Raw genomic sequence first — 14,703 nt, forward strand, 5'->3', positions numbered from 1 at the left:
CTTTAGAGAATAATACTACCATTCTTATTTGGTTTGATCTAATCTACATGTGATTTCAACCTACAGCGGAGTGGTTGAATCTTAGCTGTCCTCTATGAAGGCCCAGCAAGGTTCATCAGGAATGGGCAACAATCGTTTGCTTTGCCAGTGATGCCCACTGCCCACAAAAAGAAGAAGAAACTTGAATTGTCTGAATAGAATCTGGAAGGGGAACAGAGGAATACAAATGGGAACAGGAAAGGGATATAAGCGAGGCAAAAAAGAGTATAAGAGAATGGCAGATAAACAGAAAATCTAAATGTTTTATACATATGTAAATGAGGAGGTGGAAAGGAGATGGCTGGGGCTGACTGGGGACCAGAAAGACTACATTCTTGGAAGCAGAAGGCAGAGGTTCTTGGCCAAAGATATAGTCAAAGTCATTACAAAAAGCAGTTGAGAAATTGTAGGACAAAAAAAATTATGAAGTATTCGTTATGTTTACAAGTAAAATAAGGTTGGCTCTACATAGGGTTGATGAGTCACCAGAGTCAGATAGACTGCACCTGAGAATTGAGGGAAGGGTGGAGGTTATGAGTGTACAGTCATAGCCATCCAATCCTTCTTGGATACCATGGGAATAGAGGTGAACTGTATTTCTTGCCAACACTCAGTGTTTCAGTTATCCAAGATATTGGCATTGGCTGACAAATCGGTGCAGAACAAGCTCTCAAAAATCAGCACTGCTACTAGACATTTGTTCCTTCTGAAACTGACCAGACTGAAAACCTTGTCTTAAGTACGGTCTTTATTACACTCTGCTCTTGGCATCTCCGATCCTCTTTGTCCTAACAGTGCTAACTGTGCCTCTAGCTGTCTTGACCATAAGACCAGAAATTCTCTTCAGGTTGCTCTCTGACCTCCTTCAAAACAAGCTTGATGACCAAGTTGCTCCTCCAAATACCACATTATCATAACCCCTCTCTCCACATCCTCAACACAGCTTCATTCCATTTGATCCCTAACCTTGTATTTTAATACAACAATGGTTGACCGATTAGAATGTTTGGAAGCACAAAAGAGTTTATTCTAGATTAAAATATTATGCAATACAAGACGGTGTTGTTATAACCTAGGTGTATCATAATGTGATAAAATGATCTATATTTTCAAAGGTCAAGCTTCCCTGGAAATGAACCAGAATGTTTATATCATTGAAAGTTTAGAGCCCCAGTATGATGAGACTGTACAAAGAAATTTCTTTTCACTCTAATGATCAATGACACTTGCACTATCCTAACTGACAGTTTAAGAGATCAGAGTCTCAGCCACCTGGCAACAAATCTCTACTCAAATTTTCCTGATGAATCATTCAACAAGAGGGTTCTTTACCAGTTATTGTACTTGATCTGGAATCATTCACACAGTGCATTGTATTTTTAAGAAGGATCAATGCTACAGTCAACTTTCAAATCTCCCTACATTATGAACAGAATGAAAATAGTTCACATGGACCGACAAAAAAGTAATTGCATGCAACAGAATGACGTGAGCCTGAATTGTGTGGTAAAATTAATGGCAAGGCCCTAGTACTCACTATTATTGAGAATTAAGCTAACTTCTGGCAACACAAATCAGAAAGGCACTTTGTGAGTTGCCTAGCACACTCACAAGCTTCACTATACTGGTGTCTTGCCGAGCATCTGGATTCAAATGCATGCAATGCAACAGAAGTCAGGATCATTAAGTAATGGATACTCCCCACTCTTGACAAGAATAGTTAAAGACTCTCTTTCAAATTTACAATTATTTTTCTTTAAGCTCAAATTTTGAAATCTTAATTATTAAAACCTTTCCAGCACCAAAAAAAACAACTTTTACAAGTACAGTTCTCTTTCAGAAATTAAATTATAGTTTGAGATTACATTTTTGTTAAAAAAAAACAATCTCTTAATTGAATTCCACCTTGAATTTACATTTTGTGCTCGACACTGTCACTAATACTTCCTGGTTCAGTCTTTACACTGCTCAGTGATTTTTCAACCCAAATGACGAAAATAACATCTTCAGACTTCTTGTCCAGACCTCTCTGACAGAGTGCTGCAGACTTCAGGATTTTTAAAATTAATCACAGCAACAGCTAGTGCAGAATTTCCCAAATTGCAGCACAAGACATCTGTTCAGGTATGGGAGAAAAGGGAGTATGCAGGACACATTTTCTAAATGTGGATATGCTCACATGCCTCTCAGATTGCACTCTCCCCAACATGTTCCCATTCTGCAACAACTTGTCACAAATTTTCATTAAAGTCAGGAGTGGTAAGTTCAAGTCACCAGTATTGATGGCACTATGAGCAATTAAACAAGATGACTTCAGGGATTGCTGGCAGTATTTCATCAGGTTTAACATTTTTCTTCAGTTGAGTTGCCATTTGCTTTATCAAGTTAGTCTAAAATCAAAAGGAGACTTGAAGTCACAATCAATTCCCAGGAGACTACCATTCTGACATTGCAAATCTGCTGGAATAGGAACATAAGAAATAGAAAGAGTAGGACATTCAGCTCCTAAAGTCTGCCCTGCAATCCTGAAAAGTCATGGCTGATCCTCAACTCCTCCATTCTCCAAAATTTTCTCTTTAAAATTGATTTTCTCTTTAATTTGGTTACCTATCTCCACAACTCTATAGAATAGAGAATTCTAGACACTCACTATCCGCAGAGATGAAATTCTTTCATGAATCAGCTTTAAACAAATGTCATCATATTCTGTTACTGTTACTATGTCCCCAGTTCAAAACTCCCCCACTAGTGGAAGCATCTTCTCAACATTTACTCTCAAGCCCACACAGAATCCTTATTCTTCGAGACTCTAAGCAATTAAAAAACTAACCTGCCATAACCATTCTTGATAAGTTAACCTTTTTATTCTAGTAATTAACCTAGTAAGTGTCTTAGGATATATTGGTATTGGAGCATACCATTTCATAAATACAAAGAACCAAAACTATACACAATTCGCCAGATACTGCCTCACCAATACCCTGCTCTCTATTTTTAAACTTCAATCTCTAACAATTAACGCGTCAGACTCTCAGAATCATCAGGGCATATAATCAAAGACATTTAAACCATCAAGCTCAAGTTGGATCTCTGACAGGGAATTCCCTTAGAAACCCATCAGTATGTTAAATACTTGAACAAAATGATGTTTCAGAGACCTAAGTACAAGCAGTATGTTGTAGAAATCTACTTTATACACAGTATCGGTTTAGTTCAGTGGCATCAACCACACCTCAGTAGAAAGTATATAGGTTTACGTCTAATTTTAGGACTCAAGTACATCAACCAGTGAACAATTCAGTACATTACTGCAGACTGCTTCATTGTTTGAGTGCCAACTTTCTTACAAGATGGCACAGAAACCTCTTCTGATCATTCTAGAAACATGAAGATCCCACAGCACTCTGAAGTGGGAGTGGGTTATACTTGAATGGTCCTTAACCAACATCAAAACGTAGTTTCATTGATCATTCATTTCAATGCCAACAGGGGCCTTTGAAATTAGCAATCATATTGGACACCACAAAGAACAGTCAATACATTTCAAAACAAGCATTAAAAGAATCCTTGGCACTGTACTAAGGAGATATGACGATTTAAAATTTGTTTCATTCAGACACTGACTACCATGGAAACATTTGGCTACCTATTTAAAATATGTTCACAAATGAGTTAAACAGGACATAGGACAGCACATAATGTCCACCATGGGAAAATTAAACAGGTATTTAGGATAATAAGCTTATTAAGGTCATGCCGAAGAACTAAACTTATAAACATTGCTCAAAAAAAAATGAAATTCACCATTATTTAGTATTTAAACTGTTATACCATCAGAGGGAACTCTACTACAGGAATGTATAGCATTTCAATTGAGGTAGTGAACTGAAGATAAACATTTCAGAAAGAGGTGCATATTTTTGAGGTTAAGGTACCTTTAAATCCCTCCTCATCTAACACTAACGTGTAGTCATCGGGCATTTCGGTCAGGCTGAAAAACTTACACCTGTTGAAGCAAAAGATAGGAACATTAGTACAATGCAATGTAAGCAACACAGTTCAGGATACATCCCAGCTGAAATGAAGAGGGAAAAAAAAGCATGTTCATTTCAATTTTCAATTCAATCAGCACCAAGAATGCTTAGACAGTAGGAAACCATTTCAGTCTGTTTTATTTTAATGAGTTTGTCTCTCTCATACAGAAACATTACCATTCTGTAAAATACACCAGCAGGGTTGCACAGTGGTTAGCACTGCTGCCTCACAGTGCCAGAGACCCGGGTTCAATTCTCCCAGTGTCTCCCTGGGTTTGCTCTGGTTTCCTCCCTGGGTTTGCTCTGGTTTCCTCCCACAGTCCAAAAATGTGCAGGTTAGGTGAATTGGCTATACTAAATTGCCCCTTGTGTTAGGTGAAGGGGTAAATGTAGGGGAATGGGTCTGTGTGGGTTGCGCTTCGGCGGGTCAGTATGGACTTGTTGGGCCGAAGGGCCTGTTTCCAGACTAAGTAATCTAATCTAAATCAAAGTTCTAATGTGAGCTCATGTGTATAATAATCCCCATCCTCATTAACCAATCACAATATTGTCATAATATTCTTAGAAGAGAGTTTAACAAGAAACCACATTAAAAAACACTTGCTCTCACCCCTCAAATGGGCAATAATTCTGAAGCCTGCACAAAAAGACCAATGAAAATGTAGCAGGTACATGTCACTAACAAAACTATGAACACAAAATTGAACTTAAAGAAATTCTTAAGATTGGTGCAGCACAAATTTATACTATTCTTGCCAAATGTTTGTTTCTATGTGAAATTACCCCAGTTTAGAACCTATCACAACATTTCTTAAGCTACCTGCAAAAAAGTCACCTTTGACTGTAGCCTTATAAACTAAAAACTGTAAACTGATGTAAGAGATCAGACATAAGATTCACTACAGTGAATGTTTTTATTAATTCTACTATCAAGGTACTTGCATAAAAACACTTTTGGTTTAAATAGGTAATATTATCCTTTATAAAAGTGACAAATCTAACATTCAATCTCTGCAACACAATCCTCAACCCATCTGCTAAAACTTTCATGCATGCTTTTGTAAAATTCAGATGCAGTATTCTAAGCTCTGCTGGCCACTGAACCAACCTCCACCCTTTAAAGGTTTGAGCACATCCAAACTCTTCTGCACATATCAAACTTGTGATGAACCAGTCAGTCATTTTTCCTGTTCTCACTAACTTACAATGAGTGTCCATTGAAAGGCAAGGCTGGTAGATGTAAGGAATGCTGGAGATGACTAGAGAAATTGAGGGGTTGGTTAAGAAACAGAAGAAAGGTTATGTCAGGTACTGACAGGAGAGATAGTGTGAATCCTTAGAAGAGTATAAAAGGCAGTAGGAGTATACCTAAGAGGGAAATCAGGAGGGCAAAAAGGGGACATGAGATACCTTTGGCAAATAGAGCTTAAGGAGAATTCAAAAGGGATTTTATAAATATATTAAAGGACAAAAAGGTAACTAGGGAGAAAATAGGGCCCCTCAAATATCAGCAAGACAGCCTATATGTGGAACCGCAGAAGTTGGGGGAGATTATAAATGAGTATCTTGCGTCAGCGTTTACTGAGGAGGACATGGAAGATATAGAATGTAGGGAAATGGGATGGTGACATCTTGGAAAATATTGCAGAGGTGGTGCTGGATGTCTTAAAACACAAAAGTCGATAAATCCTCATCAGGTCTACCCTACTACTCTGTGGGAAGCGATTGCTGGGCCCCTTACTGAGATATTTGTATCATCGATAGTCACAGGTGAGGTGCCAGAAGACTGGAGGTTGGCTAATGTGGTGCTATTATTTAAAGAAAGGTGGTAAGGACAAGCCAGGAAACAACAGACCAGTGAGCCGGACATCGGTGGTGGGCCAGTTGTTGGAGGGAATGCTGAGGGACAGGATTTACTTGCATTTGGTAAGGCAAGGACTGATTAGAGTTAGTCAGCATGGCTTTGTGCATAGGAAATCATGTCTCACGAACTTGATTGAGTTTTTTGAAGTAACAAAGAGGATTGATGAGGACGAAAGGAGGTTTCCTGCAAGTAGAACAGGATCTTGATCTGATGGGCCAATGGGCTGAGTGGCAGATGGAGTTTAATTTAGATAAAACGTGAGGTGCTGCATCTTGGAAAGGCAAATCTTAGCAGGACTCACTCTTAATGGTAAAGTCCTAGGGAGTGTTGCTGAACAAAGAGACCTTCGAGTGCAGGTTCATAGCTCCTTCAAAGTGGAGTCATAGGTAAATAGGATAGTGAAGGTGGTGTTTGGTATGCTTGCCTTTATTGGACAGAGCACTGAATATAGGAGTCAGGAGGTCATGTTGCAGCTGTACAGGACTTTGCTTAGGACACTTTTGGAATAGTGTGTGCAATTCTGGTCTCCCTCCTATCAGAATAATGTTGTGAAACTTGAAAGAGTTCACAAAAAAATCTACAAGATGTTGCCAGAGTTGGAGGATTTGAGCTACAGGGAAGGCTGAATAGGCTGGGGCTGTTTTCCCTGGAGCATTGGAGGCTGAGGAATGACTTTATAGACTTTATAAAATCATAAGAGGCATGGATAGGATAAATAGGCAAGGCCTTTTCCCTGGGGTGGGGGTGTCCAGAACTCAAGGGCACAGGTTCAGGAAGAGAGGGGAAAGCTATAAAGGAGACCTAAGGCGCAGCGTTTTCATGCAGAGGGTGGTGAGTGTACAGAATGAGCTGCAAGAGGCGGAGTCTGGTACAATCACAACATTTAAAAAGCATTTGGATTGGTATGTGAATAGGAAGGGTTTAGAGGGATACGGGCCAAGTGCTGGCAATGGGACTAGATTAGTTTAGGATATCTGGTCAGAATGGACGAGTTGGACCGAAGGGTCTGTTTCCATACTGTATGTCTCTACGACTCCCAAATACTAACATTGTGATTTTACACCCTCTCGTTCAAATTCCTCCATGGTGTTGCACCTCCCTTAACTATGCCAGGTTTCTCAGATACTTATGCAGCCACTTCCAACTTTCCAAGATTATCGCATTCTTCCAATTCCAGCTTCTTATGCAAGCTTCACTTCTTTTGCCTCATCAACTGCAGAGGCTGTAGGCTCCAGTATACCCTCCTCAAAACATTCCAATTCACTCCCCATGAAAATGCATCTTCTTGCCCAGATTTTTTGACGTTAAAAGTAAAAGGAGACGACATTAGGAATGGTGATGATAAGTTCCTGATTAGACTCTTAAGTGGTTTGGGAGTTTAAAAGGTGCTATATAAATTTGAATAATTGATATTAGAACTAGGTAGAGTAGGCCATCTGGCCCTTTAAGCCCACTCCGCCATCCAATAAGATCATGACTGATCTTTTAGTGATTTCTGCTCCACTTACCCACCCACTCACTATAACCCTTAATTTCTTTACTGTTCAAAGCATTATCTTAGCTTTAAAAAGATGTACTGTGGAAGCTTCAACCATTTCGCTGGGCAGGAAATTCCATAGATTCACAACTCTCTGGATGAAGAAGTTCCTTCTTAATTCAGTCTTAAATCTGCTCCCTCTAATTTTGAGGCCATGTCCTCCTGTCTAGTTTCACCCGCCAATGAAAACATCCTCACTTATCCAGTGCCTTCATAATTTTTATAATGTTTCTATAAGATTCCCCCTCATTCTAAATTCCATTGAATATCATCCCAGTCTACTCAATCTCTCCTCATAAACCAACCCCCTCAACTCCAGAATCAATCTAGTGAACCTCCTCTGCACCACTTCTACCACCAGTACATCCTTTCTCAAGTAAAGAGACCAAAACTGCACACAGTACTCAGGTGTGGCCTCACCAGCACCCTATACAGCTACAACATAACCTCCTTGCTTTTAAACTCAATCCCTTTAGCAATGAAGGACAAGATTCCATCAGCCTTCTTAATTAAATGTTGCACCTGCAGAACAACCTTCTGTGATTCATGCACAAGGACACTCAGGTCCCTCTGCACAACAGTATGCTTCAATTTCTTACCATTCAAGTCATAGTCCTTTTTACTATTATTCCTACCAAAATGGATGACTTCATATTTATTAACGTTGTATTCCATCTGCCAGACCTTTGCCCACTCACTTAAACTATGTCCCTTTGCAAAGTTTCACAGTCCCCTGCACACTTTGCTCTACCACTCATCTTAGTGTCATCTGCAAACTTTGACACACTATGTGGTTCCCCAACTCCAAATCATCTATGTAGATTGTGAATAACTACGATCCCAACACTGATCCCTGAGACACATCAGTAGTCACTGATTGCCAACCAGACTAGCTAATTTATTCTCACTGTCTGCTTCCTGTTGGTGAACCAATCCTCTATCCATGCCAATACATTGCCCGTAACACCTTACACCTCTATCTTATGCAGCAGCCTTTTGTACCACACCTTGTCAAATGCTTTTTGGAAATCTAGATACCCCACATTTACTGGGCTCTCATTGTCCAGTGTTCATAATGTCTTCACAGAATTCCAAAAAAATTAGTTAAACATGACCTGCCCTTCACGAACCCATGCTGTCTCCCCCCAACAGGGACAATTTCTACCTAGATGCATTGCTATTTCTTCTTTGAAATTAGACTCCAAGCATTTTCCCCACTATAGAAATTAAGCTACCTGGTCTATAATTCCCCATCTTTTGTCTCCCTCACTTTTCAAACAGTGGCATCACATTTGCTACTTTCCAGTCTGCTAGAACTGTCCCAGAGTACAGTGAATTTTGGAAAATTACCATAAACACATTTGCTATTTCTCCCGCTAACTCTTTCAGCACTCAGATGCATTCCATTATGGTCAAGAGACTTGTCTACCCTTAGCTCCATTTGCTTGCCCAACACTACCTCTTTCATGATAACGATTGTTTCCTGATGAAGGGCTTTTGCCCGAAACGTCGATTTTGAAGCTCCTTGGATGCTGCCTGAACTACTGTGTTCTTCCAGCACCACTAATCCAGAATCTGGTTTCCAGCATCGGCAGTCATTGTTTTTACCCAAGGTACTGGGTGCCATGCTGATGTAATACTTAGCCTGTCACATCCATTTCTTCAAATTACACAAGAAGCTAGTTAAAGGGAGGAGAATTATGGAGTTAGGTCATGTAGATACCCAAGCTATGGCACTAATGTAAGCATATTTGCCTCAAAAATAGGCATATTATAAATAAAAGCTTTAACATAATAAAATGTTCCAAAGTGCTTCAAAAGAAACATAAAACATGAAATGAATTAAATATTGGAAATGGTAATAAACTGACCACAATCACCCTTCACATTTCTCTCCACGATTAGGTGAACATTGAAGTAAGCATGTTCCAGTACAGACCAAGGAAGTAGCAGGTAACACATACTTGTGAATCACTTACACAAAGTACCTTCATCACAGCTTTAAAATGGTATTAGAAGAATTTGGCAAAGTTTCTAATAGATGCATTTGGACAAAATGGGTACGGCTGAAATCATTAAACGCTTCTATGATTACCACGTAAACTGACGCACAATCAATAATCTGCCGTACCATTCCCTACACTGTTCTTGGGTGATCAGACCTACAAAATATAATGACCAGAACAAGATTATTTTAAATAAACAACACCTTAATTGCTAATAAGCAAGACATAATACCTAGAACTACCATCAAACTGTCCTAACTGGCCTGTTGCAAAACTAAAATACCACTGAATGTACTATAAAAACAGGAAATGCTGGAAACACTTAGCATATGTGGCAGGAGCTATGGAGAGGGAGGAAAAGTCTAAGGCCTGAGTTCTGGTGAAAAGGTCACAGCTCTCAAACATGCACATTAGTTCTCTCCCCAGATAGATATTGCAAGAGCTGCAGAGCATTTCCAACAATTTTTTTTTGTTCCAGTAGACTAGTGACTAAAAACTTTAACAGCTGGAATCAAAACAAAAACTGGACTTTATCAAATAGTTATGTAATAGTTCTTACTGAATCTGTGGAATTCACTGCCCCAGAGTGCAGTGGAGGCAGACTCAAATTAACAACTTAAAAAGAAAGAAATAGATATTTTTCTGATGAAGAGCAGGAAAAAGGGTTTGGGGAGAAGACAGGAAAGTGGAGTTGAGCCCAGGATGGCAGCCATGATCATGTTAATTGGCTGAGCAAGCTCAAAACAGATGAATTGCCTACTCCCACTACAAAATCCTAGGTTCCTATGTCACTGAAGATTTCCTGTTTATGTGTCATTCCTAATTTAAAAGGACTTTAAATATTAAAGTTCCCTCCCTATTCAAATGATACAGCACCTCCAAGCGTTCTCTTAACTCTTTCCCTATTGATCTACATTGTGCATTCTTAGGAACAAAATATGTTCAACTGCCTCAAATCTCACAGGAGCTACAATGCAAATAATGTATTATATGGCATCATTTACTATTTAATATCGCCAAGCTTAAGTTGACTATTAAATACCATGGGTCAAATAAAACATTTAGCAAAAGCAGTTGCATGCATTTTAGAGTCTGCAGATATCCTCCATGCTAAATATCCCCGAATTCACACTGAATGCCTCTCAGAAAATGAAGGTTTTGAATAGAACAGTGAATGACGATTTATTTCCATAAGTTATGTTAACTTTATCTGGAAGGCAACATTTCTACTTTTTAGGATTATAGATTGCAGAATTTAAGAGAGACACTAAAAGAGAAAGGACTCTGGAAAAACAAACTTTAATTTATGTAGGACATTTCATGAGGCCTAGGTTCAAGTCCACCTTTTGTATAACAACTTCTCTGGACAGGTTGATTAGAAAATATTTCACAGTGACATACAGACAGTAAATTACGTTTTGGAATTGTAAGTACTATTGAGGATAAACAAGTCAATTTGCACACAGCAAGGCTACACAAACAGCAACCAGATGGATGATCGAGTGATGGAATCAATTACAGGTTTAAGAAAGGACAAATGGGCCTTTCAATTTAACATACATATCCAAAAGATGGCAACTTTGATTGTACAGTATGGCATTAGAAATATGAAATTTGCAAATTTCCCTTTCATGGCATATTTAATTGCACTCATGTAAACCTTGAAACCTGCACTAAAATTTGAGTACAATTGCCTGATTTAATGTACAAGTTCTTGACAAAAACTTGTGTTATTCATTACTCTTGCCAATTATAATGGAGTCAAGAGTAACAAATTGAGAGTGTATGAATAAATTAATTAAATTCAATACAGAATTTTCAAAAACAAAAGTACATACTCAAGATCAGCATATATCAGAAGACTCCATTCAGTAAAATGTTAAAATTAAACATTTCATAATAATTTGTTTAACTGTATTGTTCCTCCAGAGAAGGATTACACAGACTCAAAGTCTCTCAAAAACAAACAACATCTGCACAGAAATGCTTGGCAGTATTATTGTTAGGTAACATCATTTTGCTCCAGTCTTTTGGGGAACAGCCAGAAATGGGGAAAAAAAGCATACTTAGCACTTAGTCTAGAAAACTCTGCATACTGTTTATTATTTCTCTTTATAATGATTGAATTTCAAAATTTACATTATAAAGCTCATTACATGCAACAATTATTTTACTTTCCTGCTGCTTCAGCAACCTGTTGGAACCTTCAATCCCAGAGTCAATTCTAAGAGATCAAATTTCAATACTAGCCAGTCTTGTTTAGGAGCTTTCAAACAGGTGTCTAGGAACAGAAGAAATATTGATCCAATTCCACAAACACAGTCAACTTGCTCACAAGTCAACTATTAAATCAACAGAATGGCTCCCTTCCAATTAAAGGTACAATGCATCAAGTTTCCAGCACTGCTGGCAGAAAAATGTGTAGTTCAATTATCACATAGGAGCATCACGATGGCACAATTCACACTGTAAGTATTCCTCCAAGATGGTGGGCTCACTTAGCATAATTTAAATCTATTTCCCACCATAGCCAATGAAACAGTGAAAGTCTTGCATGTCCCTCGTTCCTGCCTGATTGAGGTATGGGTGGGACAAAACAGATCGAGCAGATGGTCCTACTGTTAAAAGGAAGAGAGAAGAATTATAGAATTAGCAAAGAGGTCTCACTAGGTAGAATTAGTAAAAATCGTTTGATCTTCTCTAGTTTACTGAAGGCGAAGTCTTGTGAGCAGTGGGTGGCAATTCTGCTGCTGAAACACAAGCTCTGGCTTCATTCCCAATTCCAGATGTATTGGCTAAGAAAGGTGCTGCCATAGTTCAGCACAAGTAGTTCAGGGTTTATCATCACCCAAGGACAGGTTGTGAGTGTGGAGCAATTATTGACAAGATCAGGGAAAACATGACAACCCTGGCTCCCACAGATGAGCAGAGGGACCCTGCATGTACACCAGTCCATGAGGTTTTCAGGACAGATGGAAAAGCATCAAGTTTAAGAACAGTGAGATTATGCTGGAACCATATAAAAATGTTGCTTCGACCACAGCTAGAGTATTGTGCGCAGTTCTGGAATCCACATTATTGGACAAATGTGTTTATACTGGAGAGGGTGCAGAGGAGATTTACCAGGATGCTGCCTGGGCTAGAGATGTTCAATTAAGAATAGAGATTAGACAGACTGAGGTAGTGAGAATCTGTAACTCACTGCCTGCAAGAATCAGAGATGCAGAAACTCTCATAACATTTTAGTAGTATTTAGACGTGCACTTGCAATCCCATGGCACACAAAGCTACAGCCCAAGTGCTGGAAAATGGGGTTAGAATGGTTAGGTGTCTGCATCTGGATGGTGCAGACTGGATAGGCCAAAATGGACTTTTTCTGTGCTCTGGCTACACAGGAAAAGGCCACAACATGTTTACACATGAAGTTGCAGCCATCTATACTCCTGGAGGGCTTGTTGTGTGGACAGCTGGCATTGACCTGATTGGTGACAACAGCATGAAACTCCAATACTGTAACGGTGGACGTGGATTTGGGATCTGCCTCCTTTCCCTATCCTGGACGTGGATTTGGGATCTGCCTCCTTTCCCTATCCTTAGGATTAGATTAGATTAGATTAGATTTGTTTTAAAAAATTCTCAAGGTCAGGTTCGTAGGAGAGTAGTCTGACACAGAACAAACGACCAAGAGGCGAGTCTGCTAGAATATGGGCATTTTATTCCCCGCAGCGTCGCCACAACCAACGGGTCTGGCTTATACTCACTCTACATGTTACCGGAACTGGGAGCCGTCAGTTCTCGTAGAGCGGTTGCCAACAACCCACGCTCGGCGGTTAAACGTAACCCCGGAGCAGACTCACCGAACTGGAGACTTTTCCAGCTGATATACTCTTTTCCAGATATAAACATTCATGTGAACAGCAGAGCAAGGCTAAAAAACACATTCCATTCTGGTTACATACAGATAAGAAGATTCACACGGGGAGGTGTGTAATAAGATTCACACGGGACTAAGCAACACCTCCATTCCGGTTAGATTCACACATGTATTGGGACATAATTTTTAACCGTTTCACCACATTCCACTGCTTGGAATTTTACACCACAAGATTCGATTCGATTCCCTACATATGGAAACAGGCCATTTGGCCCAACAAGTCCACATTGACCCTCTGAAGAATACCCCCCCCCCCCACCTACTACCCTACCCTATGTTTACCCCTGACCAATGACTGTGGGCAATTTAGCACAGCTAATTCATCTGACCTGCACATTTTTGGATTGTGGGAGGAGACCGGAGCAAACCCCCACACACACGGAGAGAATGTGCAAGCTCCACACAGACAGGAATCAAACCCAGGTCCCTGGTACTGTGAGGCATCAGTGCTAACCACTGAGCCATCGTGCCACCCCACCATCCTTGATGGAGATCATTACACAGTGGGTCAGACTTGCCTTTGGGTAGAGAACATATTGAAATGCTGTTTAAAACAAAAATCAGTTCACCCACAAGGGTATTGTACAGCAGGCAGCGTTAAAAGCATAGGGTTCACCACCACTGAAAAGTGTAGTCGGGAAGCCTTAAGGATGGCAGGTTGAAATTGTTGTAGCGTTGCTTTTCAATCTATGCCTTCTTAATCCACCTTACAAACGTAACATTATCGTGAGTGCCCTGCTCCATTTCTCCAGGTGGTTTTAAAACTACCTTCAAAGAAAAAAAGGAGGAACAGAACTATTCCAAATGTCCTGGCACGTGCATCTTACTGCAATACCATAAAAACAATAACAATCTTAAATGAAGCTTCTGTCAGCTAGTGGTTAGAATGAGAGAGAAAGCAAGGGAAGGATATGTGAATACAGTTAGATGAAGGAGTGTGGGAAGAGGCTCTTGTACAGCATAAACCTCAATACAAACCAATCGATCGGAATGGACAGTTTCTGTGCTGTAAATTCCATATAAAACTAAAAGAGGAAACTATGTTAAAATCTGGGGTTCTCTACCATTGGAAAGAAGCTGACTAATCAAGCATCTTAGATGATATCTTTGGTCTTTTTTTGGCTGTATAAATTAAATATAAACTGTCTCTACCCCACATGAGACAGCAAAATCTACATTGTTAAACATAATACAGCCAATCTCAATGATATCCCTGCTGAACATCTTAGATTAGATTAATTAGATTACTTACAGTGTGGAAACAGGCCCTTCGGCCCAACAAGTCCACA

The 14,703-nt window shown here is 39.6% G+C and overlaps 1 protein-coding gene across 2 annotated transcripts in view; it reads right to left on the reverse strand.

Annotated features, from left to right (window-relative positions):
* The window catches only part of LOC122562637 (cytosolic arginine sensor for mTORC1 subunit 2-like), a 54,709-nt gene that overhangs the window by 38,669 nt on the left and 1,337 nt on the right, over nt 1-14,703 (reverse strand). For both annotated transcript variants that reach the window (XM_043715654.1, XM_043715653.1), the window contains exon 2: nt 3,975-4,045. In XM_043715654.1, coding sequence (XP_043571589.1) covers nt 3,975-4,045 — 71 coding nt within the window. The remainder of the gene's footprint in view (nt 1-3,974; nt 4,046-14,703) is intronic.

This window comes from Chiloscyllium plagiosum, chromosome 25, assembly GCF_004010195.1.
Source record: "Chiloscyllium plagiosum isolate BGI_BamShark_2017 chromosome 25, ASM401019v2, whole genome shotgun sequence".
NCBI lineage: Eukaryota > Metazoa > Chordata > Chondrichthyes > Orectolobiformes > Hemiscylliidae > Chiloscyllium > Chiloscyllium plagiosum.